The sequence below is a fragment of the Cydia fagiglandana genome, chromosome 8 (assembly GCF_963556715.1).
Source record: "Cydia fagiglandana chromosome 8, ilCydFagi1.1, whole genome shotgun sequence".
In the NCBI taxonomy this organism is placed as follows: Eukaryota; Metazoa; Arthropoda; class Insecta; order Lepidoptera; family Tortricidae; genus Cydia; species Cydia fagiglandana.
The window spans coordinates 4946233-4974114 of NC_085939.1; the positions used below are offsets into that span (position 1 = coordinate 4946233).

The following is a 27882-nucleotide window of genomic DNA, read 5'->3' on the forward strand; positions in this document are numbered from 1 at the left end:
AATTCTATTTCTTGATGAGGTAAATTGTAGCTCTCACGTGGTACCACAAATTTGATCGACCCAATCGCCAATCGGCCGGCCAATACAGGATTTGGCCGACCATTTTTTTTTACTGTCCTCAAAGGCAGCTATCGTACCATACAAGTTTCATACGATTTTTCGATAGGTCTTTTTCATGTTTTTTTTTATAAATTTGGTCGGACTGCAAAAGCTGCCAGGTTAAGGTGAGGCCGACCAAGACATACGTCAACAATTCTATTTTCTATTTTTCGATGAGGTAAATTGTAGCTGTCATGTGGTCCAATAAATCTGGTCGGACTGCAAAAACTGCCAGGCTAAGATGAGGCCGACCACTTTTTTTTTACTGTCCCCAAAGTCAGGTACCCTACCATACAAGTTTCATTCTATTTTTCGATGAGGTATTTTTTTTATGTTTTTTTGGTCCAACGTTTTCGCCATTTGTACAAAATCTGCCAGGTTAAGCCTAGGCCGACCAAGTGCGTTGGACGGTACTAAATGTCAGGTACCTCTACAGGGTAGGTACATTCTATTTTTTGATCAGGTTTGTTTCATGCAGCCGGCAACCGGGCTAAAACTCTTATAGTATAACTTAGAAATCTAAATGAAAGTTCAAATAGCGTTAATAAAAGTTGATTTGTGACATCATTTGTTTCATTTATGTGTTCAATACAAAAGTGTCCATTAATGGATGTTCATAATTGGGTCCATGTCCATGACTGGGTGTCCATTACTGAATTTTTGATGTCCATCAATGGTGATTTCGTAAATTTCAATTTATATATTTTTTATTAATTATGTATTAAACATACAGAATTTATGGTTTTGTTTAAATGTTCCTCATGTATTTAAGTGCCGAAAAAAAAATCACCATTTTTGTATCGTCAAAAAACATCCCATTTTTAAACGAAATTCTAATTTAGTGCGCTTAACATGTCCATGATTGGTGCCGTCACTCTAGGTAGATTTGTATGCATGATCTATTATACACAGTCCATGTACATACGGAATGAAGTCAAAAATAAATTACCGATTGAATTAAAATTATATACATTATAGGTACCTACTGCGACAAGTAGGTACCAACCCAAGTGCATAGCAATTCCTGAGGTGGACTGTACCTACTTATAGCTATATACATTGGTTCGTATACCTACCCCTGCTGTTAAACTACCTATTCGTCTTCAAAAACTTTATGAGTCCATAAAATTTAATAAGCTATCATTGTTTTTATTGTGTCAATTCTGGCTAATACCTATCCAGAATTGCTAACATCCGTTTTGACGATTCGGACGGAATATTCTCTACACTGTTTAGTCGATACCGGACAAACACAAAGTAAACATACCAATACTTAGACAAGCCCGCAAAATGTCGATCCGTGAATATTTATCAGAGAACTTACTAGATAATAACTTTGTAAAGTTAATATCGCCTGTTTATACGGCACAATTAATTTTAGGAACTAGCTGTTTAGTAATGAGCGGAAATCTCGTATCAACTATAACACTTTATCAAAAAATATATTCCATAATTTGGATAATTACTGTGAGCGGATCATTTTACTATTTCGTACTATCGTATTACATTTCTTACTATGATAAAGAAAAAACTCTTTTTTACACCTTTGCATTTGGTTTGTTAGTTCAATACGTATCGTATTTGTTAAATATATTTCACGCCAGATTTTTGAAATCGAAAGAAAGTGTAGGAGTTTTTCTGAAAATACAGAAAGTTGACCGCTTCCTCGAGAATAAAAACTTGAACGTTGTAGATCCGGGTTATTATTTGAACAGAGTGTGGCTTGGGTACATAATAACAAATTTCGGCAGCGGATTCTCAATATTCGTATACAGCCAAATAGATAAGCCCCTCTACACCGTACCAATGGGGTGTGCAATACTGAGCTTATACCTAGAGATAGTACTTACTGGCAGCTGTATTTATTATTTGGCACAACGATTGCAACATTTAAACACGATTATTGAAAAAAACATTGTAAACAAAAAGCAGAACATTGACATTAGAAAAATTGATGTACCAGGTTTCACTAATGTGGGAGAAGCACATAAAATTATAGGTTTGAAAGATCTTACTAAAATACTGACGTCTATTCTGAAATTATTTCACGAGTCGTCCAATCTATTCACTTTTGAGGTAAGTACGCATGAATCAAAAATATTGTTAATGACCACTGTATAAAGTTATATAGTAACAGCACCAGTCATGGGACATTTAAGAGGATATTTGGAGTATTTATGATATTTCCCTTATACATGTAAATGGTCTACCGCTTATAGCGTGTTAAAAAATGAAAGTCCTATCCGTCTTTCATGTTTTATGCATGTTGTATCAAAGATACTGCAATTAGTTTCCACATATTTAACAAATTAAAACTATGCTGTTTTTCTCCAGTCATGGACACCAAAGCTCCAGTAATGGGCCCCCGGTAATGGACGTGGATCCAGTAATGGGCCCCCTATAATGGACATTGCTCTATCAGTATAAAATATTGAAATATTGTTACGGCAAAAAAATCAATTTTTAGGGTTCCGTACCCAAAGAGTAAAACGGGACCCTATTACTAAGACTTCGCTGTCCGTCCGTCCATCCGTCCGTCCGTCCGTCCGTCTGTCACCAGGCTGTATCTCACGAAACGTGATAGCTAGACAGTTGAAATTTTCACAGATGATGTATTTCTGTTGCCGCTATAACAACAAATACTAAAAACAGAATAAAATAAAGATTTAAATGGGGCTCCCATACAACAAACGTGATTTTTGACCAAAGTTAAGCAACGTCGGGAGGGGTCAGTACTTGGATGGGTGACCGTTTTCTTTTTGCTTTTTTTTGTTTTTTTTTTTGCATTATGGTACGGAACCCTTCGTGCGCGAGTCCGACTCGCACTTGCCCGGTTTTTGGTATAAGCTTTTATCGCTGAATGTATTTTTCTTTCCACAGCCAATTATTATTGTATTAGAACCATCGAGACAATTCTAATATACCCAAACACAATTAGTTAGGGTTTATTGCGATAAAGTTCCCATGGTCACCTCCTGTCTCCATCATCAGATCAGGTCCATGTTATCATAATATTGCATTATCATCCGATTTGCATACTTAATTACATACTTACACAAAATTTCAACTGAATCGGAAATCGAAAAGTGGCTCTAATTCAGCTACCAAGATTGGACCCACACTAACTAACAGGGGAAGTTAAATAAAAGTTTGGAAAAACGATATTAATTTATCCGAAGTCCGAGAATACCTCCTGATTGACATATTTCGTAACTACATTTTACTTCTGTATTGTTTAAACATGAAATTATGGCATGGCAAGCATCATTCTGTCAATTGTCCCATCATAGGAGGTACGCAGTTTTACAGCTCCTATAATGGGATTGGGCCAAATACTACTATTTTTTTACATCTGTGGAGTCACAACATAGGTGTGTTGTATACCTTATCTCATGGTAAATGCAATTAACAAAACACATTCTAGTTTTCATCAAGTACTAATTAATTAAAATTTAATAAATTAACTCTCCTCTCTTAGGGAAGTTGTTAAGAATTCGTAGTGGTATTTTTTTTCAGTGACACGACAACTTTTGGGTTGACGCCAATTTCTTAAAAAGCAACCAAATTTAATGAAACTTTAAACTGAAACAGCTCTAGGACTCTTATTTATGATAATACTAGCTGTTGCCCGCGACTTCGTCCGCGTGGACTCTTATCTTGAACATTTTACATCTTGAGTACCTACCTATAATTTTCATCGATGCAAACTTTATAATACAAACTTTTAATATAATGTTAATGCCCTTTTACCAAGTTTGAAGTTCCTAGCTTGAAAGCTTGAAAAAAAATGTTTGATATTCATACAAACTTTCAACTCCTTTTGCATCACGTTAGGGGATGAATTTTCAAAAACGCTGAAATGAATTTTCTTGTAATTTAATATAATACCTTTCAAAGTTTGCAATGTTTCAAATTCCTAGCTTAAAATAAAATTTGCACCCCAAGACGAACTTTCATCCCCCTATTAACGTTGCAATTACTTTTTTTTGTAATCAGCTATTACGCTTTTCTAAGAAGTTTCAAAGCATTGTAATGGATTCAAACTTTCAACCCCATTTTAACCCTGTTAGGGGATGAATTTTACAAAACGCTGAAATTATTTTTCCTGTCTTTTAATAATATCCCCAAATACAAAGATTCTAGTCCCGCGTTCGAAAAAAAATTTGATATCCATACAAACTTTCAACCCCTTTTTCACCACCTTAGGGGATGAATTTTCAAAAACGCTGCAATTAGGATACCTTTTTGCAGTCTCAAGTTCCTAGCTTAAAATAAAATTTGCACCCCAAGACGAACTTTCATCCCCTTTTTAACCCCCTTGGGGGTTGAATATCCAAAAACGTTGCAATTACTTCTTTTGTAATCAGCTATTACGCCTTTCTAAGAAGTTTCAAAGCATTTGTGATGGATTCAAATTTTAAACCCCTTTTTAACCCTGTTAGGGGATGAATTTTACAAAACGCTGAAATTGCTTTTCCTATCCTTTAATAATATCCCCAAATACAAAGATTCAAGTCCCGCGTTCGAAAACAAATTTGATATCCATACAAACTTTCAACCCCTTTTTCACCACCTTAGGGGATGAATTTACTAAAACGCTGAAATTAGTTTTCTTGTATTTTAATTAAATACCTTTTTGCAATGTTTCAAGTTCCCAGCTTAAAATAAAATTTGCACCCCAAAACGAACTTTCATCCCCTTTTTAACCCCCTTAGGGGTTGAATTGCCAAAAACGTTGCAATAACTTATTTTTGTAATCAGCTATTACGCCTTTCTAAGAAGTTTTAAAGCATTTGTAGTGGATTCAAACTTTCAGCCCCTTTTTAACCCTGTTAAGGGATGAATTTTACAAAACGCTGAAATTTCTTTTCCTGTCTTTTAATAATATCTCTAAATACAAAGATTCCAGTCTCGCTTTCGTAAAAAAATTTGATATCCATACAAACTTTCAACCCCTTTTTCACCACCTTAGGGGATGAATTTTCAAAAACGCTGAAATTAGTTTTCTTGTATTTTAATAGTATATTTTTTTACGAAGTTTCAAATTCCTAGCTTAAAATAAAACTTGAACTCCATACAAACTTTCATCCCCTTTTTCACCCCCTTAGGGGTTGAATTTCTCAAAATCGCTTCTTATCTCTTGTACACTTTATAAATGTAATCTAGTGTGCAAATTTCAACTTTCTATCTTTTGTAGTTTCGGCTCTGCGTTGATGAATCAGTCAGTCAGGACACTTGCATTTATATATATAGATATATAGCCAGTGTTTATAAACTACTTTTAGATACTTATTTTAGAGGAATTATGTTTTTTTGTCCCATTACTGGTTCCACGTCCATTATAGGGTATACTACTATATATAACATTTTTATTTTATTCAGTTTGTGACTTTTCTAGTGCCCTAGCCCTAACCTAGGTTGGTAGCAAAAAAAAGGTTTTAAAAACCCACTCTGTAATATTGGTTAATTTATGAGTAGGTACCTAGGTATTATGATTTATAAGAAACATAGCGATTAGCGATTAAAAATATTAATGTTTTACAAGGGGGCAAAAATACTTAAAGCTCAAGATTCCACTTTTCGAACCACTCGCCACGCTCGAGGTTCAATTTGGAATGTTTCGCTTCCTCGGGTATCAATATTAGCACAAGTAGGATGCCTCGTGTCATCCAGACACAAAATGACTATCGATATATTTTTCTCAGATTTTCAACTTGGTTGTCACAATGCTAATCTGGACATTCCTGGTGATTGAATCGACCGTCGTAGGACTAAGAAGCAAGGTAAGCGGGTGTGCACTACTTTAATGTTCCTTTTTGGAACTCTTGGAACATAGGTACTAAAGGTTATATGTGACATCCCACGGGTAAAGGTACCTTATGGCGGTTGGCGTTTACGCTATTATTAACGTCGCTTCAATATATTATGCCGGCGCTATGCGATGAAAGCGCCAGCCGCCATAAGGTACCTTTTACCGTGGAACGTCACGTCACATACATATTAGGTATCAATTTATCACTACACATATAAAACAAAGTCCCCCGCCGCGTCTGTCTGTTTGTGTGTATGGGCATTTTCACAGCAATCGTTACAAAACTGACGGTCAATGTCAAATCCCATATGTACACTTTGTCAGGAATGTAACGGTTAAACGTTACTGAAACACGACTTAAGTCGCGCTTAACATGTACAAAATAAATGAAAATGCCCGTATGTATGTTCGCGATAAACTCAAAAACGACTGAAGGGATTTTCACGCGGTTTTCACCTATCAATAGAGTGATTCTAGAGGAAGGAGGTGTATATTTTGTTAAGGTTTTGTGTAACGGCGGGCGGGTCGCTAGTTATGCATACATATTATTCCGTGATAGAAACAATATTTATTGTTGTGTTTCAGTTGGTCTCACTACTAGCCTCAGTGATCCTTATGTTGTGGATAGCGTTCTACTTCACCCAACTGATGTCGGTGGCGATCTCTTGCGATTGGTTCGCAAAGCAGGTGCGAGACACAAAGAGGTTGGCAGTGCACGCGTTATCGGTTTGTCATGAAGGTTAGTTTACCTAGTATAACTGTCGGCCCGATTCGAACTTTAACACATTCAGAGACAAGAACCCGACTGTCGGGTACACTGTTCGTAGCGACTACGAACTAGCGTAAGGAGCGTGCCATACGGCGAAACCGTGGCTACGCGCTACGAGTGTAACCCGTAGCACTTAGTGCCCTTTAGTGGCAATGAATGTGTTAATATATCTGGGATACCGAGCTTTACTCGGAAAATACGTATATGTATATAAATACTCAAAAAAGCGCGTTTTCCCAGAGATAAGACCTAGCTAGATCGATATATCCCCCCGAAAACCCCCATATAGCAAATTCATATACATGTGCTGATATGTTAATCCCGTACCGGAAGGCGCAGCGTGGGTAGACCCCCCCACAAGGTGGACTGATGACCTGGTGAAGGTCGCGGGAGTCCGCTGGTTGCGGGTGGCGCAAGTCATTGTGGCTCTTTGGGGCAGGCCTATGTCCAGCAGTGGACGTCCTCTGGCTGATATGATGATGATGATGATGATATGTTTATGCGTCGCTACGAACAGTGTACCCGACAATCGGGTTCTTGGCGCTGAATGTGTTAAGAGCCAACGGGAGTGGTCATTCCTCCATACAAACGTAGTCCTCGTTTTCCTCCGTGGTTTTTGAAGCTAGAGCAATGATTTTTTCAACACAGATTAATATTGTCAATATCTGTGTCGGACCGTTTTGCTTTTTTTGATATTTTTGTTTTTTAAGGCGCTAGAGCCCTTCAAAAATGGCCAAAATGGCCTAATTGACTATGCCGCAATGAGAGGCGTGGTATTCAAAACTGAAATCAATTAGCCAAAAAAGTAAAACGGTCCGACACAGATAATTTCATAATCATTCAGATTTCCAAATTTGGTTACGATTGGTTAAGATTTGGAGGAGGAAAAAGAGGACTACGAAACCTCGATTTTTGACATTTTTACGCAGGATTTTTCGCCTAAGCTGCAGTTGTCCCTATCGCACTAATTTTAGGGGCGGGTTCAAGTTTCTAAATACGTACACAGACAGAAAAGTGATGGGCAATAGTCGACATGTAATATCGATAATCTAGTGATGTGAGAAGTTATCGATAAACCATAACAAAGTCGCGATTTGCCTCTTAGTAGGCGAAGTTAGTGAAGTAAGTAATACCTGTTGCACTTTTGCCTCAGGGGAAACCGTTTAACACTATTATTTCTTGGTTCATACAAAGCTGAGTAGACGCACTTTTATTTAATAATAAATATTGGCGTAAAGGACATTTTTAGCGAAAATGAGTTATATATACAGTTTTAATACCTGGCTTAACAACCTCAAAGCTGTACTCTGATTGCCTAATCATGCATGCCATACGATTAAATAAATAAATATACAGTTTTGTTCAGAATTCCAAGCGCTTTTGTTCTGTATAGTTAAAATTTCGATATCTCGTAAAAAGTTGCCTTTACGACCCAATTTTTACACTATGAGCTTGCAAAAACAGCTTAGCTCAAGGGGCGTAAATGACCAGTTATTTTTTCTTTTTTTTTTGTAATTAAATTATGTTGTAAAGGACTAACAATACTAACATGTCCTTTGTCGTCATTTAGCCCTTCATTTGTCATGATAATTTTTCATATCGTGTGGTCAAGATGGTCGTAAAGGACATTATTTGACTATTGAAATTATTTTACTTGCCCTTTACGACCCGTCCTAAAAATGATTTTACCTTAAGTATACGAGGCGAACAAATTGTAAAGGACTTTTCTAACTTTTGTGTCGTTTAAACTCCAAATTGCAAACAAGTAACATGGACGTAGCAGTATGTAGACTATCAAAAAAGTCGTTTTCTGGGACCTTTATTACTATAATGTAATGTTTGCCGTCAAATTTGAAAGCATTTACGCAAGAGTTCATGCACGTAAAGGTCTATAAAGCCAAATTGATAAATAGTTTTATGGGTCCTTTATTACCAAAATATAGCGTTTGCCCTTCAAATTAGAAAACTCAGCTCAGTGTTTTTCCGCAACTATTACTGTGTTTCTCGCAGTGGAATCTCTTATAGTCTTGCGACAATAACATATGTACTAGCCTGTGCATAAAAAGTATGTATTATCGTAAAAGGCTCTCTGTTTTCTCATATGTTTTAGTTTTGAGCCATTTGGTTACAGTAGACTTACATTCATGGGATTGTTTAGGGGTCATCCATTAATTACGTCACACGAATTTCTAGGTTTTTTGACCCCTCCCCCCTCCTTGTCACACTTGGTCACGTTTGGCAAACCCCTCCCCCCTAGTGTGACGTCACATTTTTTCTACGAAATCGCCTAATCGAATTAAGTATTTTAAGTAAGTACCTAAGTATTATTAATATTTTATCAAAATATTTTTGACGATATAAATATTAGTAATTTTATAACCCAAAACTGCTTAGGAAAGAAAATTAAACGAATAAAAAGGATTATCGTTTTAAAAACTTGTTATTTAAATGTACAGCGAATAAAATAAATTAAATAAATTTTCGGTTACTGATGAAGTTAAAGTGACGTCACAAAGTTTGTGTCTCCCCCCTCCGCCATGTCACAATATGTCACATTTTCTTGACCCCCTCCCTCCCCCTAAACGTGTGATGTAATTACTGGATGACCCCTTAGGGTAAATGTTTAGGATTTTATTGATTTTATTATATATGGAAGCGGATTTTGGGTTCATTTGTGAGTTCGCAAAGGTTGTTCTAGTATGAGAAGATCTCGCTACATTAATTAACTACCGTTTGATACATTTTTAAGCTTCGTTATAAACTATGCTGAAAACAGTTAACATGTGTAGGTACCGTGGCTGGTAACTAATACACCCCGAATTTGGAATAAAATAGTCTCAGAATGTCACTTACGACCCTACTAAACAAGATACACTATATTATCAAAAAACGCAGCATGGGTGTAAAGGACATTCATAGTGTTTTTGACCAATTCTATAGGACATTAACTTCTTTCGTTTTTAATTTATAGATATGATTGCAATTCAGGTTAAAGATACTAACATTTTGAGTACTTTTTTAATACACATCAAAAATATAGCTCCATAAACAACAAAAATAAATCAACATTTTAAAAAATCTCTGTCTCCTGAAAAATAGCATTTTGTCCTTTACGCCAATTGAACCCAAAGGTATCGAATATTGTATGGGAGGTCTCAGGTCTGCAATTCTTTTTTAATAGTTTTTATTTTACCGTTCCGTCGCAATGCGTGATTCATGTATCCATGCCAATAAGTTGCCAACTTGCAGCTTTTTAGCACTTACGATCACGAAGCAAAGCCTCGGATCGGACAGACAGGCAGACAGACGAACATGGCGAAACAATAAGGGTTTCTTTGGTGACTACGCAACCCTAAATATCGGACCACTAATAAAACAGTTATTAAGATTTTAATTTGATTGCAGGTTGTAGACGGATATTGAATTCAGTTAGGTACCTAAAGCCAAGAAGTTAAATCACAATAACAGGGAATATGATTCGGTCAAATTGTGTTCTAATGTATGGGGAAGACAAACAAATTATAGCCAGCATTCAATGAATGTAGTATGATACCTTGGGGTATGGTGCTTTACGCACACTAGTGTCCCGACCCCTAAAATAAAAATAAAACTGCCAACCGGGACTTATTTCATGTTAAAAGGGGTGGGGGGGATTGCGTCAGGGGGAGGGGGTAGGACGCTAGTGTGCGTAAAGCACCATACCCAAAGGTATCATACTACATTCATAAAATACTGGCTATAGTTAGTTTTTCAAAAAACACAATTTGACCGAATCAAATAAGTAAACGCTTAGTGGCGGTAGCGAGCTAACGAGTTACCACCGAAGAATAAGTTTGTACTATAAGAAAAGAACTAGGTGTAGCAAAGCTATACCGGGCCGACCGCTTCGCGAGGCCCGTGAAGGCAAATGACGTGTGCGTCTGTGTGCGCGCACCACACACACAGGGATAGTCCTTCACTACGCAGCGCCGCCCCCGTCAGCGCGACGGCGATATTCACCTCAAAATCTCAAAACGATCGGGCTGACGTCCTGTTTCGTCTTAACGCATTCACTGCCAGGGGGCGTGGCCTAAGGAACAAACTTGTATTGAAGGTGAACGCACATGTGCGACTGTGCGTTGGAGGCAGTGAATGTGTTAAAGCAGCAATAACTATATTCCAGACAAGGACGCAGATATCCGTAAAGCGGCGTGGGAGCTGCTACAGCTTATCGAGTTTGAGAAGCCAGTTTTCTCGGTGTATGGTATTTTCACTCTGAACACCAGACTGCCGATTCAGCTCATTAGCGTCATCACCACAAATGTACTAGTTCTGATTCAATATACTTCTAATGCTCTAAATACTAATTAGTCATTCGCTACTTAAGTTTGTTGTAAGGTGTAATACCGAATGTCGGATAATTCCGAAATTCAGATGAAAATCACCTTTAATTCCATCATAATAAAAGTCTCCTTTCGGAATTATCCGACAGTTTTCGACATTCGAAATTACCCGAGTAAACCTTACAACTCTACTACCTCTAGTTTTTTGTGTGACTTAGGATAAGTTTGGTTATATTAAAAATTTGTAAAGATGTAGCATATATCTCATAACTGACTTGCTGGGCTATTAAACAGAGTTGGTCATCTGATGTATCTGGAAAAAACGCAACCAGTTTGGGCTCATTACAATTGTCTCGAAGACGATTTGATACACGAGACGTGCAAAGGACGGCAAATGACAGGTGTACAGCACAGCAACTTACCCTCTAGATATTATTTGAGATTAGACATGTGTTTTATTACCTATTTAAAATCTAATATTAAGATTGATAATGTTAAATACCTAGATTAACTTCTAAAATAAATTAATGGTATGGCCACGTATTGTCTATTACAGCAATACCATGCAATATTTAATGTAAGCTACTGTGTTTGTGTAATTTTGTGTAATGTTCAGAAAAGTGTTAAATTAAAGGCAATAATAGTAAACTAGTATTTATATTTTCTAAAAACCAGTCCAGAGTATAAACTACGAAAGCAATAAAAACGCACTATACATATAAACAGATAACAACATTGAATAATTCTCATTCACCTCTTTTATGCTTAATGTTAATATATATAGTCAGTCAAGCCATTTCCGTCAGTAGAAAAAAGCGGCAAATTTAAAAACAATTAGGCGCGAAGGGTAATCGTTCCATAGTAAATTAGAAATTCGCGCCTTTTCCAACTGACAAAGTTGTTTGACCGGCCATAACAATTTTTCCAAAAATACGAAACCGTCTTCAAGATAAAAGACATTAACGGTATCCCTACAACCCTCTAGAAAAATGCTTTGTTTTTTCATTTTCATTTAAATGCTTTGTTTTTTATGAATGGCAAGAGTTCACAAAATATTGTTCGTCATAATATTATGGTTACAGATAGAAGTAACCACCACAAACTTCCTTGCAAACATGGACGCAGAAGAGTTTTGCCGATTGTACAATCGCCATCGGATATATCGGAACCGCTCCGATATATCCGATGGCGATTGTCACGTCAAGGCGCTCACAAATATCTGAACACGCCTCTATTGTCAAGGCGTTAAAGTGCGTGTTCAGATATTGTGAACACCTTGTCCGCTCCGATACATCTGATGGCGACTGTACATACTAACCTCGGAGTAATTAACAATGGAGCCGCCATTAACAGGCATTCCCCTCTGTCGAAAATAGGCGGCCAATGGTCAACCATATGTATGGACTGACGTTTATCTGACATGACGTACCTATACATTTGATGTGCCCCTCCCCCGCAAAAAACGGCAGACTATTTTGTACCGAAAATTTTAGACATGGCGTCTCCGTTGTTAATTACTCCGAGATACTAACTCATCACATATAAATATTAACAATATATCCGATTGCACATATTGCGACTAATAGACTGGTCATATTTTTCATAAAAACGATTTCGACTGGCAAAGCATATTACTTTTTGGCAACCGGGTTTTTTAACCTAATTAGACCTCGCTGAATCCGAATTTGCCGGTTGCTTGATCGAATTCGTGACCGGAAGTGAGATATTTGACATTAAAGGTCCCTTTTTTTCGTTTTTCGTAAATAACTCTTAAACGGTGGCGCATAGCAAAAAATGTTCTATTACATAAGTAATCTGCATAAAATTGCCTACAAGAAACATTCGGTACAATTTTTCGCTAGGATCAATATTCAAAGAGATTTCAACGCGGGAAATTTAATTATAATCACTTCATAGGTCCCGTTTTTTAGGTTTTCGTAAATAACTCATAAACGGTGGCCAATATCAAAAAATGTTGTTAGACTTTAATAATCTACACAAAATTTTAAATAAAAAAGATTCAGTACACTTTTCGCAGGGATCAATATTTAAAAAGATAATAAAGAGGGAAAGTTCATTATAATAAATTCTAAGGTTCCTTGTTTTTATTTTTTCGTTAATAATTTGAAAAGTATGACTCATAGCAAAAAAAATCTTATACATAAATAATAAACGTAAAATTTCCTACAAGAAACATATAGAACACTTTTCGCTAGGACCAATATTTAAAAAGGCAAAGCAGCGGGTAAGTTAATTATAATCAATTTTAAAGTCCCTTTTTAGTTTTTTGTAAATAACTCGTAAACGGTGTCCCATAGCAAAATAGGTTTTTAAGAACAAATTATCTACATAAAATTTCCTCCAAAAAACATCTAGAACACTTTTCTCTAGGATCAATATTTCAAGCGATATTAAAGGAAGAAAGTTAATTACAATCAGTTCACAGGTCACTTTTTTTTAGAGTTTCATAAATAACTTGTAAACGGTGGCCCGTTGCAAAACAATATTCTACATAAATACTAAACATAAAATTGTCCACAAAAAAGGTTCTGTACACTTTTTCGCTACGATCAATATTTAGGGTCGGTTGCACCAAACTGTTCGTATCGTTAAAGAGTTCGCTAAATTTTTATGTATGGAAAGTTTCATAGTAAAGCGCCGGGGCGCGCCGGCTGACTTTGACCAGTCTGTCAAATACGGTTGGTGCAACTGGCCCTTAAAGAGGTATTAAAGGGGGTAAGTTAATTATAATCAATTTCCAGGTCCCTATTTTTAGGTTTTCGTAAATGACTCGTAAAATAAGGCTCATAGCAAAATAAGTTCTTAATGTTCTTGTAAATAAATAATCGATATAAAATTTTCTACGAAAAACATATGGAACACTTTTCTCTTTTTAGGGTTCCGTACCTCAAAATGAAAATAAACCGGCCAAGCGCGAGTCGGATTCGCGTTGCAAGGGTTCCGTACATTACCCAATTATTAATAACAATGTATTTTGTATATGTGAAACGCGAGTGATTGCCTTTAAAAAACCTGTCGGGATCGGTTCAAAAACTAAGTAATGCCCGACTCGCGCTTGACTGCATAATTCTAATAGGTTTTCCTGTCATCTATAGAGGTTCTATTCTGTATATTTTTTCAAAATTTTAGATCCAATAGTTTCGGAGATAAAATAAAACATTAAAATACAAAAAATGACCATCCCCCCCCCCCTTTATCTCCGAAACTACTGGGTCTACATTTTTAAAATAAAATAAAATAAAATAGTTATTTACCTATATAGACGACAACCTAAAAATAGGGACCTGGAAATTGAATATAATTAACTTACCCCCTTTAATACCTCTTTAAATATTGATCGTAGCGAAAAAGTGTACAGAACCTTTTTTGTGGACAATTTTATGTTTAGTATTTATGTAGAACATTGTTTTGCAACGGGCCACCGTTTACGAGCTATTAACGAAAAACTAAAAAAAGTGACCTGTGAACTGATTGTAATTAACTTTCTTCCTTTATTATCGCTTGAAATATTGATCCTAGAGAAAAGTGTTCTAGATGTTTTTTGGAGGAAATTTTATGTAGATAATTTGTTTTTAAAAACTTATTTTGCTATGGGACACCGTTTACGAGTTATTTACAAAAAACTAAAAAGGGACTTTAAAATTGATTATAATTAACTTACCCGCTGCTTTGTCTTTTTAAATATTGGTCCTAGCGAAAAGTGTTCTATGTGTTTCTTGTAGGAAATTTTACGTTTATTATTTATGTATAAGATTTTTTTTGCTATGAGTCATACTTTTCAAATTATTAACGAAAAAATAAAAACAAGGAACCTTAGAATTTATTATAATTAACTTTCCCTCTTTATTATCTTTTTAAATATTGATCCCTGCGAAAAGTGTACTGAATCTTTTTTATTCAAAATTTTGTGTAGATTATTAAAGTCTAACAACATTTTTTGATATTGGCCACCGTTTATGAGTTATTTACGAAAACCTAAAAAACGGGACCTAAGAAGTGATTATAATTAAATTTCCCGCGTTGAAATCTCTTTGAATATTGATCCTAGCGAAAAATTGTACTGAATCTTTCTTGTAGGCAATTTTATGTAGATTACTTATGTAATAGAACATTTTTTGCTATGCGCCACCGTTTAAGAGTTATTTACGAAAAACGAAAAAAAAGGACCTTTAATGTCAAATATCTCACTTCCGGTCAAGATTTCGATCGAGCAACCGGCAAATTCGGATTCAGCGGGGTCTAATTAGGTTAAAAAACCCGGTTGCCAAAAAGTAATATGATTTGCCAGTCGCATCAAGAAGGAGAGCGATTTTGAATTTTTTTGTCTAGTCTATAACATGGGCCGTTATATAAAGAGCTTAATCTGTAATACAATACAAACGAGAGCCTCTTTCTAGCAGCCGTTATGATAGAGTTGATAGACTGTCGCCTTTATTACACAGGCCTTTATAAAACTACCTGTTAGGTTTCTTTAACACCACAGTATGTAATGGAATCACGCCTAATTCGGGCCGGAAGCGCCTGAGGCAAGCGGCACAGTTCGACAAAAAAGGGTAGAAATTAAATAAATTGAAAGTAAAGTATTTAATACCTGGCAACACAAAATTGTGTTGAATTTTCATTATGACAAACACCCAGTTGCACTTATGTTGCAATGAGATGTATTACAATAGTGTTCCGTGAACAAAGTTTTGTACGGAACACTAAAAATGAGGTAAGTATTACCACTATCACGCGAATGCAACATAGGTCACAAATATTCAGCTTAATTATTAGCTTAGCAACCATGCATACAAAACAAATGTAATGTAGGTATATAAGCTAATAGCTTTGCCGACTGTACAATGTTTAGTGCTTACGCTCAGCGGCGCCATCAATACACTTTCTTGTCGGACCTACACAAATGTCTAGGCTTACGTGATTGAATTAGTAGTTAATAGGCGAAGCGCAGGTGTTCCTTGAAGCCGAGCTTCTCGAGCGCCGGCGTGCAGGCGAAGTTGATCATGGGCGGCGGCCCGCACATCAGCACCAGCGTGTCTTCGCCCGCAGGGAACATGTGTGCGCCGATCATTTCGTCGTTTATGAATCCCGTTCTGTATTTCCACCCTGAAACGTCAATATTTATTGTAGATAAGTGTTAACTTACCACTACCGGTGGGAACCGTCGCGAGAGGTCACGAGATTTTATACACGGTGTAACATGTGGAAACCGATTAACTTTATCCACGCATTTATGAGGTCAAAAGAAGGAAACAATTTAATATGAGTTTAGGTCAATTTCACCAAAAAAAATTTTTTTTGATTTGTTTTTTCAATTTTTTTAATGTATTTGTACATAAAAAATAAATGTTATTGGTATAAACTTGTCACTTAAAATTGTTTTTTTTTTTGTAAAACCTACTTTTTCAAAATGTTACTTGTTACTTTTTGACATCTATCAATAAGGATTTGTAGGCTACTTCCCATAACAGCAACATCACCTTCAAAAAGGCCTTTTACACTATGTAACAATAAAAACTTGATTTTTTTAATATTAATATTATATAAGTAGGCGAATTTCAAAAAAAGTTTATAGGACATTTTTGTCTCTAAATATGATCAGGAATACGCTGTTAAAATTATTCGGTTTCCTCATGTTACACCGTGTAGATACAGTGACAACAACACAAACTTTCACATTAATATACTGCGGTGTGGCATCTAAGCCCCCGATCACTGGTAATTATTGAATATTCATAGTCGTACACTAACCTGGGTCAGCCCTATCAATGGTGTACCACAGCTTGAACTGGTTAGGGTAGTTGTTAGCGTAGTTCTCAAGCTCGTTCCTCAACAGGATGTCCTCCTCAGTCTGGTTGGCGAACAGCAGCCGGAGTTCCGTGTGGTCGTTGACGTCGCTGCAGATATGGCGGATCAGCTGCAGCATGGGAGTGATACCGGTGCCACCTATAAAAATACACATAGAATTAGCCTCATGCATGACTTTTTATTTAATTTTTTAACTTTGACTAAAATTATTAGTGTGGTCATTTTAAATCTATAATACTTCTAGTATTATTAGTCAAATACCGTTAAAAATGAGCCCCAGTAGTTTTGTAAATGGGGATCCGAATTTTCCTCACAACTTAAAGTACAAATTAAATAAAGCGAACCAAATATCTACCCATATTATATCTACAGTCACGGACAAAGTGCCAAAAATATATACACACTGCCTAGTATGGGCGATAAGGTCTTGCGTAGATATTTTTGGCACTTTATCAGTGTCGAATTGTCGATTTTAATCATTTGACCTTGCAGTGCCAGATTTCTTGTTAAATTATATTCCTATAGGTACAGTCGCTACTAAAAGATATATCGGAGCGGCCAAGGTCAACGCCTCTATTATCAAAACGATAAAGATTCAGATATTTTTGAGCACCTTGGCCGCTCCGATATACGTGAAAGTGATTGTACGACAAAACAATAGGGATGTTTCCTGTACTTAAAATAAATTATTTCAAACCGTGCATGAAATAAAGCACCAGATAATTATTAGAAAAACATAGATAGCAGCTAGTTTTAAACTCAATTTTGTATTTAATAAATCGGAAATATAAAAAGTAGGTGAGTTTACCGTGACGTCACTATATGTTTTGTGTGTTATGTGTTGTTTTCATATAAATTCCATATTAGCAAATCGTTTCGACAGTTCTAAAAAAGAAGCTGATTTGACTAGTAGGAATGTAGCCTACTAAAACGTTGTTTACATGGTGGGACACAGCTAACATCCAGCGGCCGTAGCATGATCGCATTTTTATAACCTGTCACCATGCCTCTCACCTCTCACGTCCTAACAAGTATGTAAGTGAGAAAGTGATCGGCATAGTGACAGGCAATAAAAATATAAGCATGCTGCCGCAGACCGCAGGAGGCGCTAACGCAGCAATATCAAATAAGTATGTATGACTGTTTTCCGTTTGCAACTATCATGCTGAATGTAGCATAATACGTAGTGTAGATTGCTTAGGCTCAATAGCGCCCTCAATTTATTTCCTCTTGACGTACTGTAGGCAATTTAAGTAACAATAGCTATGGGTTAACATATGCGCATAAAATTAAACATACCAGCGATCATATTCAACTTCTTAACAACCACTTTGGTAGGCGGGTCCTTCCTAAGTTTCTTTATGAGGAACTGGCCATTGCCGACGTACTGCAGACGCCCTGAGGGTCCCCGCACGTCGATCGTTTCTCCGAGCTTCATGTTTTCCAAGTGTTGGGACATCTTGCCGCCGTCGGGGAATTTCGGGTGCACATTTTTGAAGTACACCTGCAAATAATATTTTAAAGATTGTAGCACAGTAGGTATACAATTTAAATTATTAGCTAGTTGGTTCTATGGCCTGTACACACAATCCCAAAGATTCCTAAATTTTTTTCTATTACAGTCGCCATCAGTTATATCGGAGCGGCCAAGGTGCTCACAAATATCTGAACACGCCTCTATTGTCAAGGCGTTAGAGTGCGTGTTCAGATATTGTAAACACCTTGACCGCTCAGATATATCTGATGGCGACTGTACAAAATTCGTGCTTCTCGTTTGACAACTGATGTAGATGGCGCTATACGGCTCCGAACTATGTTATGCGGTAGGTAACTCTGATTGTTCAAAGTTGATGTTTGACAATTTAGGGCCACCACACATTAGCGTCTTTTGAGCGTCGGCATCTAGTAATCGCTATGGAAAATGGCATCGCTGCGCCGTTGCGCCAGCGTTGCGTCGAACAGTAGCCATAGACGCTAGATTAGGGTGGCCCTTAGTGATCACAAAACAGCTGGCAGCATAAAGCCATCTTAAGGATCGTTAAGGATCGGCCACACATTGTGAGTTGATAATTTATTGATAATCATGGTGACAATGGTAAATTTCACGTCATCCATTGAAATAGCTCACGTAATAGCTATCAACGAATTGGTAAAAAGATAAATCATATAATTATGCTAGGTAAGTAGATAAAATAAATCATTAAATCATAATTAACTGTATGACGGTAATCATACGTGCGTATCACATGAGGCACATTACTTTCAGATTAGTAGGTAGGCATTTATAATAATTTAAAAAATAAAAAAATAAAAATAAAAATAAGCCTTTATTGCTGTGTAACATGATAATAATATAAGTATTAAGTTGCACTATGTTTCTTTTATACTACACTATATATTTTATATCTAATTCCTTAACTAAGTGAATCGGCAACCGGTTTTCGCTTCTTCCTTTTTACAGCTTGTCTTTCGACATAGGCCTCCTCTAAACCTTTCCATTTTATCCTGTCTTTTGCAGTTCGTCTCCATGTAGGGCCAGCTATCTTTCTTATGTCGTCTTCCCAACGTTTAAATTGTCCTCCTTCTTTTCTTGTCCCGTCCCTCGGGTACCATTCCGTTATTATTTTTGTCCACTTTTCTGTTCAACAGAAAAAAAAAAAAAAAAAAAAAAGTATAATAATTTAATTGATAACAAAGGAATTTTAAGAATTTAGGTCCATTTGAGCGCAAGTTGTATTTTCGCATCTAAGAATCATAATATTCATAATACAACTTCCCCTGTGTCTCAAGCGCAAACTCATCGACATGTGTATCCTGCCTATCCCAACCTATGGTGCTCAGACATGGTCATTGACTGAGGCTTTGAAGTCCAAACTCAAGGTTTGCCAGCGAGCGATGGAGCGCAGTATACTGGGTGTTCGCAGGACTGATAGAATCAGAAACACGGAACTGCGCTCCAGAACTAGAGTTGTAGATGTAGGTGTCAAGACCGCTAAGCTTAAGTGGGACTGGGCTGGACATGTCTGTCGTATGCACCCTGAAAGGTGGGCCAAAATGGTTACGGAGTGGGACCCACGGAACACCATAGATGGTGCTAGCCGGAGTGCAGGCAGACCGAAAAGGAGATGGCGGGACGACTTGGACGTTTTTTCTCCGGATTGGCGGGAGACTACAAAAGACAGGGTTGAGTGGAGGAAGTGAGGGGAGGCCTTTGCCCAGCAGTGGGACACTTAATCAGGCTAACAAAAAAAAAAAAAAAAAACCTTAACATCAGAGAACTACTACCTATTATATAATCTTGGCCACTTCCCTCATATCAGTATGAAATAAAAGTAATACCACTATATTTGTTGCATTATCTGAACAATGTCTATGTCTTCACATAGCCTACTTAACTCTACCTACTTCATTAAAGGGGTGCACAGATTAGCAGTTCGCCTGACGATATTGGCCTGTCAGTTTAACCCAAAATTTGACAGTCCGAACTGACAGGCTGATATCGTCCGGTGAACTGGTAATCTGTGGGCCCCTTTAGAATCAAACCCAATGTGCTGTTGACTCATGATATACCTACAAGATTTTTAGTTTAGCATTGTTACAATTAATTTCCCTAATTCAAAACAAAATCTGCAAGAGCATTACCTTAATAACCAGATCCACATATCCTTTTTCTTCATCACTGGACACAGGGGTATATGCTCTGATGACCAGATCATCAGCCAGCTTCACTGATAAGTGGATGTGCTGTCCTATGGGCAAACCTGAAATGGAAAGAGATGAAATAGTCATTAGGATTTTTACAATTTAATGATATATTTTCATAACATAGGATTCCACTTCCAGTCTTAGAATTACTTAGGATAACCTAAGTAATATACACGGTGTAACATGAGGAAACCGAATAATTTTAACCACGCATTTCTGAGGTCAAAAGAAGGAAAAAATGTAATATGAGTTTAGGTCAAATTCACCAAAAAAAAAATTTTTTTTTCTTTTGTTTTTTCAATTTTTTAAATGTATTTGTACATAAAAAATAAACGTTATTGGTAAACTTGTCACTTAAAATTGATTTTTACATTTTTAGTGTTCCGTACAAAACTTTGTTTACGGAACACTTATGGGATCACTTCGGTCTTGTTTTTCGTAAAACCTACTTTTTGCAAAGTGTTACTTGTCACTTTTTGACATCTATCAATAAGGATATTTAGACTACATACCATAGTAGCAACATCGCCATCAAAAAGGCGTTTTGCACTATGTAATAATAAAAACATGTTTATTTTTTAATTGGTATTAACTATGAAACTAGGCGAATTTCAAAAAAGTTTATAGGACATTTTTGTCTCTAAATATGATCAGGAATACGCTGTTAAAATTATTCGGTTTGTTCATGTTACACCGTGTATTATAAAATATAAATTTTACTTTACAGTTAATACAATAGGTATAGACCTAAACAATAAACAAATAGTACTCAGATACCATTCTTGAGTATCTAATTGCATTAGTTGTATAATACACTGTTAACTGCACGTTGGTGGACCTTATGCCTTGTGTAATAAGGTCCACCAATGTACAGTTAGGAGTGTTTGTATGTTTGTTATAATTACGGTAATTAGCAGACAAACGTAAGTGCTTGTTTTCCTCTTTAATAAATGAATTCAGTATGTTGACCAAAAACTGCTACGTAACAAAAATCACATACAAATTCTTGAACAGTTTAAGACCATTGTACTGACGTTGCAGTTGGCATGCAGTTCCCTTACAAATTGCAATCGGGTTGCAGTTGTCTGTATCGGCCCTACTGAAATGGGGCTTTAAGTTAGATCCTGATTTCAAACAGAATATTGACTGTGTTTAAACTTTCAGGGGGTGCATTAAATGTATAAATTGATTACCTATGTTAGATTAAAACATAAATAATACAATTCACCTACCTAATACATGATCTTTGCTTGGCAATCCAAACCGGAACCGTCGTGTGTCGTGACTGATCTCCTCTCGTTCTATGAGCGGCAGTGCGTATTTCGCATTGGGATCCACAAGGGTCACCGGGTTCTTGCTTTTGGCCTTCTTCTTGCCCCATAGACAATTAGCTATCACCGTCGCTAGGACTACCGTAGAACCAACAGCAATAACTATAGGCAAAACCTGAAATGAAACTGTTCAGTTTAACAATGAATACATTTTTGAGCTTTATGATACCATGATACATTTTAAGTGATTACTCCACCGACCAGAGCAAAGCTATGATTAGGGAATGCTTCCGGTACTGAGTTTGTATGGTGACAACCGGGAATTCCCGGTTCTGGTACTGTATTTGTATAGAAAACCAGTACCAGGAGCACTCCCTAGTTATGATGATAATGATAAAAGGTGCAAACTTGTTCAAGATAACCTTAAACTTTTTATGGTCTATCTACTCTAAGTAATGGTCTATCTACTATAACTAAATGACTTATAGTAATGCTGGTGGTAAGGATGACTGACATATAGGTATTAATATATACTTGATAAAAAAATTGTAATGCAATGGTGTTATCTATTATCTACATATCTATCTCAACATTCTCAACAATACAAAATATACATTGGACAAACATTTTTATTTGATTTCTTAATAACTCTCTTGTAAAGGAGTGTCCTCTGTTCAAAGTTATGTCTGCTTGTTACCTTTGACCCGAACTAAGTAAAAAAATGAGGTTAGTTTAATACATACTGGCACACTGTCTAAAAGATCTGCTGTTTCAACTTCCAGGTTACTCATGATCACACAAAACCAGTATGTCACTGGCAAAACTGGCTTAAAATAAGTTATAACACAAGAATTGAGAAATAGGCCGCAAAGTAACGTGCACACCGTATGAACTTAAGTTATCAACTGTTTCAAATTCAAATGACATTACTACACAAACACAAAGACCTTGAACTTGGTTATCTAAAGAACTTTGTCATCATTATTCGACATAACCATAACCAATGTTTGCATCTCATCATGAATGTAGGTATGTTCGAGAGTTCGAGTCTTCGAGACAAGCTTGACATGGAAACTAAGCTCTCTCTTACTTACTAACCATGTTCAATGTTGATGTCACCGCAGCTCACGCTATAGCCCGCTAACGTAAACTAAAATAAATATCCTAAGGAGAAACATTTACCTGTCTGGACTTTCCGATAAACGATAAAAATGATAAGTATTATCGACAGTCATCGTACTTAACTTAATCAATGTTAGTAATCATACCACAATCATACTAATACAGTGTAGGATAACCTACGAAAATGTCGATTAGATGTCGATAGATTAATAGCAAATAAAAGAACTAGAATAAAACATATCTTCATGCTAAGCATACTTACAAGTTTGCTGTTGAAATTTAAACTCATTTTGACCGATTATTTAACACTAACAATAAAATAACCCTAAAATATAACACTCGTTCACGAATCACTATCACTCTTGTGTAGCTATGGTGTGTGGTGTCGACTGAAACTCACGAGACAGACAGATTAAAAATACTAATATTTCAGTTCATTGTCCCAAAACTCGAACACGTTACACTTTCACAATTTTAACGATGACGACCTAAGAAACAAAAATAGGAATTTCAAGGGATTGGTGTTGAGGAGTTGTTCCTATTTAGGGCTTTAGGTAGGTATTGGCACAGGTATGCCATGCCCAAACTTTCCTTTTCATCACATGAATATTAATATCTTTCTCCTTTCTATTTTATAAAGTAAAAGCTTTCTTTGATTGCAGTCAAATCAAATTGTATTATGGCGGCATTTTTCGCAGAAACCACAAACTAACCACTGTTTTTTTTTTATTATGGACTTGAGGGCTACTGGTTTACAGTGGTATCCAGACGGAACTGATCAAATCGGTCGATTTGATCAGAAATGAAATTGGCGTCTATCTATTTTAGATTTATGGTGATATTAGAGCCCTCTAAATTGAAAAAATGCCCCAAAATGAAAGTACCTATTTGTAAGGCCAGCTCACAAATTGGTATTTTTGCGTCCGCACCTCATTTTATCGGTAATATCGGTCATTATCGGCGGTTGAATGCGGCGAGCCAAATTGATATTTGCGTCCGCACCTCCTGCTGATTCGATCGGGCAATTGAATCAGATTGGCGAAAAATTTACTAATCTGGATACGCCTTAAGTCACAGAAGAAATATAATAATAGTACTACCGTACATACAGAAAGGACACTTCCTACAAACCCGAAGTTAGACAGCGATTCAGGGTCGAATCATGCTATGCCTTTCTAATATATAGCACTATCCTTTTCGGCTATTTAGGGTTGTCAAAATGTGATTATCTTATCTGTGGTCGTGCACGCACAAGGAAGTCAAGTGGTGCCAACCCTAATAATTGCTCGGAGCAATGCAGGGCTATAACCGTGAAAATCGAAGTTCGCAAATTGCGTGCATCTTTCTCTGTCACTCTAATTACGCCTTCATTGGAGCAAAAGAGAAAGATCCCCGCAATTTGCGAATTTCGGTTTTCGCGGTAGCCACTCTGAGCCGAACGGAGCCGAGTTCGACCGAAGTCAGGAGTGTCTCCCCTCCCTCCCTCTACACACTATACAGTAAAGTTTTGCTCGCGATTTTAAATTGGCAAAACTTCTACTCGTTCTATTTTCTGTGTACATTTTTCTTTAAAATATAGCCCGCTCCACACTGAACTTGTGCGTGAATCGCGGATTAGTAATCCGAATTGGGAATACAGATTCGGAAACCTGAATGCTCTTTTTTTCATACAAAATGTTCGATCAGTCGCACACGTTCTGTATTTTTTTGAAAGCGTATCCATATTAGGAGATTAGTCAATGTTTCGCCAATCTGATTGAATTGCCCGATCGAATCAGGAGGTGCGACGCAAATACCAGCACCTCTAGCACAACTGGCCGCGACAGGCGTGAGAAGTGACAGATCGGCGCGACTTGGCGGCTTGTCGCGTGTTGGCAGCACAACTCACGCGCGAGAGTCGCGACAAACTCGCGATCAGGTGTCACTGTCAGAAAATGACAACGATCGCGACTTTGAACTAAAATCCGTAGCACAACTGCCTATTTTGAGACAAAATATTCTCTCGTCTTTATGTCAATCCGCGAGTCGAAGTCTACGCGACTTTATAACGCGACTCGCTCTCGCGGGTGGTTTGCTTGTACTTTTTTAACTAAACTCTTGATAATTATAACTTAAAAACAAGTTTCATATATTATGTAATAATATAATTTGTATAATTACTTATTGCCCTAAGGAATACGGAAGTATGGAACAATCACTAAATGCGTTTTACGCACTCTTATGTTGATTATGCACGGTGATACCTACAAGTACCACAACACACCCATCATGTTTACAACTTTAATTTCAAGCAGCTAGTTTTTAGGTACTCAATTAAGTAATTAGGTACATATGTAGGATTTTTAAATTTCAATTCAGGTTCGTAAGTTTGTAAAAGTAATCCTAAGACTTCCTTACACAAAACTTTCATCAACCTAACAACGGAGCCCGCTTGCTTGTACATAAATGAAGCCGATGAGGTGGGTAGGTACAAATGTTCAAAACAAACTATCCAACTTATTAAGTAAGCCATAGTCTTAGTAGTAATATTTAGGATCACGGTTACATGTCTAATTTCAACAATCTCTTACTATTTAGGTACCGTTTGGAACCTTCCTCGACTTCAACAAAACATACCTATGTACATGTGGCCTGTGCCCGCTGCATCGTACTGTAACAGAATGATGTAATACGTGGCTATAACAGGATCATGTCCGGCTCAAAATCATGCTTTGTATGAAATATTATCAGTCATCACCCACTAAACCATTCCGTCCCCTGACAACACCATACCGTGACGTGACTGGACCGAGCCGACCAACAATATTTTGAAGGAGTTATTACGCTCATGTCATAGTCTGCGTAGGTAGCATAGGTACGGTTATCATAATATACGGTCTACCATATTGAAACTCCTCTAGATCAAACCCGTGTTCTAGATGTTTCACTTCATGTTTGACAGGGCCTGATACGATCATGCTATGATAAGTTGCTGTCAGCATTAGGTATGAAGTGGGCCTTGGGGAGCTAATTAATCGTGGCTTCTAGGAGTTCTAGGTACTTACCTACCTACTTTATTTTTGTTTCTTTTCAGGTAAAAATACAGGAGAGAAAAAAAACAATATTTAAATTAATAGTATATTGCTTTGCCTTATATATTCTTGCAATATTCGACTTCTTATTATTAAACCTAATATATATTAACATCTAGAACCACTATAGAGAAATTGTAAGAATCTTCTTTATTACCCTTGAAAAGTATTTTCTCTCTTCCTTTTTCTTCGACATGCGGCGTAGGACAATTAAATATCACCCTGGAAAGAAAATTGGTTTATAAACAAGACAATAAAATATGGTCATGACTTCATCGAGGACTATGAAATAAGCTTCTCATATCAATTTGTCACATCATAAACAGTTAGGTACACAGTACACACACATGCCATCCATTATTGGCACAAGAAAAACTATATGAAACTTATTTGAGAGTTACTGTGGCAGCTTAGATAGGTACGCCATAACCATTAGGGTTATTATTAATAGTTCACTTCGTCGGTGGTGTTCTTAAAGCTAAAGCGGTTCTCACATCTTAGTTAATTTAGAAAAGCGGACAGCTCCGCGTTTGAAACCTACAAGCTTGCCTAGTGTGTTTCTTTTCCTGAATCTCCACTTCGGGTCCCGTTGGCACGTTCCTGTTAATAATATTTTCCTTTGGGTGCTGGGATATCAATCGTGTCTAGGATAATGCTGAACTTATTCTGAAAAAGAAAAACACTATTTACAACAGGAATATGAGAACAAACCCAATAATAGCAATTCCATTATGATAGTTACTTACAAAAATATTTTATTTAAAAGGTTTATTAAACAGAAATTTTTAAACAATATATATATTAAGGAATATTATCAATATTAATTATATAAGGCTCTATTACTTACATTTTTTCATATTTTTTCCCATAATTAAATGCTGACAAAATTTGAAAGTTCTTTGACTTTGACAGGAAAAACTTAACCATCGACAAAAAACTAGATTTTTTACCACCAAAGAACGAATGATTTAGCGCATCCCTGGTTTCCGATTCAGTGTTGCCACTTGCAAATATCGATTTGTTTAGACTTTGATTTCGCCGGGTAACACTGACGAGTCGCGCCGCGACTTTGAGTTCTCTACGCGGCTGTTGCAGTCGCGGGTACAAGTTATGCTACGGAAATCGACAGATTTGACAGCCGCGGGAATGGCGACTCGAGTCGCGGTCTAAGTCGCGGATGCAAGATGTGCTAGAGGTGCAGGGGTGCGAAACTCCTGTCTTCGGCCAAACTCGGCTCAGCATTGCTCCGAGCAATTTTTAGGGTTGGCACCTCTTGACTTCCTTTTGCGTGCACGACCACAGATAAGATAATCACTTGAATTTTGACAACCCTAAATAGCCGAAAGGGATAGTGCTATATGTTAGAAAGGGATAGCATGATTCGACCCTGAACCAGGGGTGCGAAGCTCCTGACTTCGGCCTAACTCGGCTCCGCTCGGCTCAGCATTGCTCCGAGCAATTTTTAGGGTTGGCACCACTTGACTTCCTTTTGCGTGCACGACCACAGATAAGATAATCACTTAAATTTTGACAACCCTAAATACCCGAAAGGGATAGTGCCATATATTAGAAAGGGATAGTATGATTCGACCTTGAACCGCTGTCAAACTTCGGTTTTGTAGGAAGCTTCCTTTCTGTACGGTAGTACTATTATTTATTCTGTGCCTGAACCGCTGTCAAACTTCGGTTTTGTAGGAAGTTTCCTTTCTGTACGGTAGTACTATTATTTATTCTGTGCAAATAGAGTCTGGCTACTGAAATTTTACCTAAGTTATTGGCGGAAAATTCAAAAAATCTCAGGCTGGTCACAATTTGTGTAGTAGGAATTATAGGTTTGATACTAGACAATATTTTTGATTTCCTGTGCACAAGTAAGATACCT

At 36.9% G+C, this 27882-nt stretch overlaps 2 protein-coding genes and 1 long non-coding RNA gene across 4 annotated transcripts; 1 reads left to right on the forward strand and 2 right to left on the reverse strand.

Annotated features, from left to right (window-relative positions):
- Window positions 1–1389: 1389 nt before the first annotated feature.
- LOC134666914 (uncharacterized) lies at window positions 1390–11030 on the forward strand. Its single transcript, XM_063524219.1, has 4 exons — window positions 1390–2175; window positions 5805–5882; window positions 6497–6650; window positions 10843–11030. Exons 1-4 carry the CDS (start codon window positions 1390–1392, stop codon window positions 11028–11030), a joined length of 1206 nt encoding a protein of 401 aa, XP_063380289.1.
- Window positions 11031–11643: 613 nt separating this feature from the next.
- LOC134666506 (NADH-cytochrome b5 reductase 2) lies at window positions 11644–23327 on the reverse strand. 2 transcript variants are annotated; one of them, XM_063523688.1, is made up of 7 exons: window positions 23192–23327; window positions 21769–21982; window positions 20474–20592; window positions 18131–18335; window positions 16775–16969; window positions 12535–16129; window positions 11644–12320 (listed from the first exon to the last, which is right to left on the reverse strand). In XM_063523688.1, the coding sequence occupies exons 1-6, from the start codon at window positions 23216–23218 to the stop codon at window positions 15957–15959; spliced, it is 933 nt and encodes a 310-aa protein (XP_063379758.1). In that variant the 5' UTR covers window positions 23219–23327; the 3' UTR covers window positions 11644–12320; window positions 12535–15956. The 2 variants fall into 2 exon arrangements, with proteins under 2 accessions (XP_063379758.1, XP_063379757.1); XM_063523687.1 differs by lacking the exon at window positions 23192–23327 and adding an exon at window positions 22551–22707.
- A 2703-nt stretch (window positions 23328–26030) lies between these two features.
- Window positions 26031–26727, reverse strand: LOC134666998 (uncharacterized). Its single transcript, XR_010098571.1, has 2 exons — window positions 26542–26727; window positions 26031–26222 (listed from the first exon to the last, which is right to left on the reverse strand). It is a non-coding gene; the product is annotated as an uncharacterized LOC134666998 (long non-coding RNA).
- Window positions 26728–27882: the final 1155 nt, after the last annotated feature.

Bases quoted from the DNA above. Each gene is read 5' to 3' on its own strand.
- LOC134666506 (XM_063523687.1), bottom strand. From the start codon at position 22,598: ATGAGTAACCTGGAAGTTGAAACAGCAGATCTTTTAGACAGTGTGCCA. The intron at 18,336-20,473 runs GTAATGCTCTTG...TATTATTTGCAG, and splicing joins ATGTGGATCTGGTTATTAAG to GTGTACTTCAAAAATGTGCA. The intron at 16,970-18,130 runs GTATGTTTAATT...GTATTTTTATAG, and splicing joins GAAGTTGAATATGATCGCTG to GTGGCACCGGTATCACTCCC.
- LOC134666914 (XM_063524219.1), top strand. From the start codon at position 1,390: ATGTCGATCCGTGAATATTTATCAGAGAACTTACTAGATAATAACTTT. The intron at 5,883-6,496 runs GTAAGCGGGTGT...GTTGTGTTTCAG, and splicing joins TCGTAGGACTAAGAAGCAAG to TTGGTCTCACTACTAGCCTC. The intron at 6,651-10,842 runs GTTAGTTTACCT...ACTATATTCCAG, and splicing joins GTTATCGGTTTGTCATGAAG to ACAAGGACGCAGATATCCGT.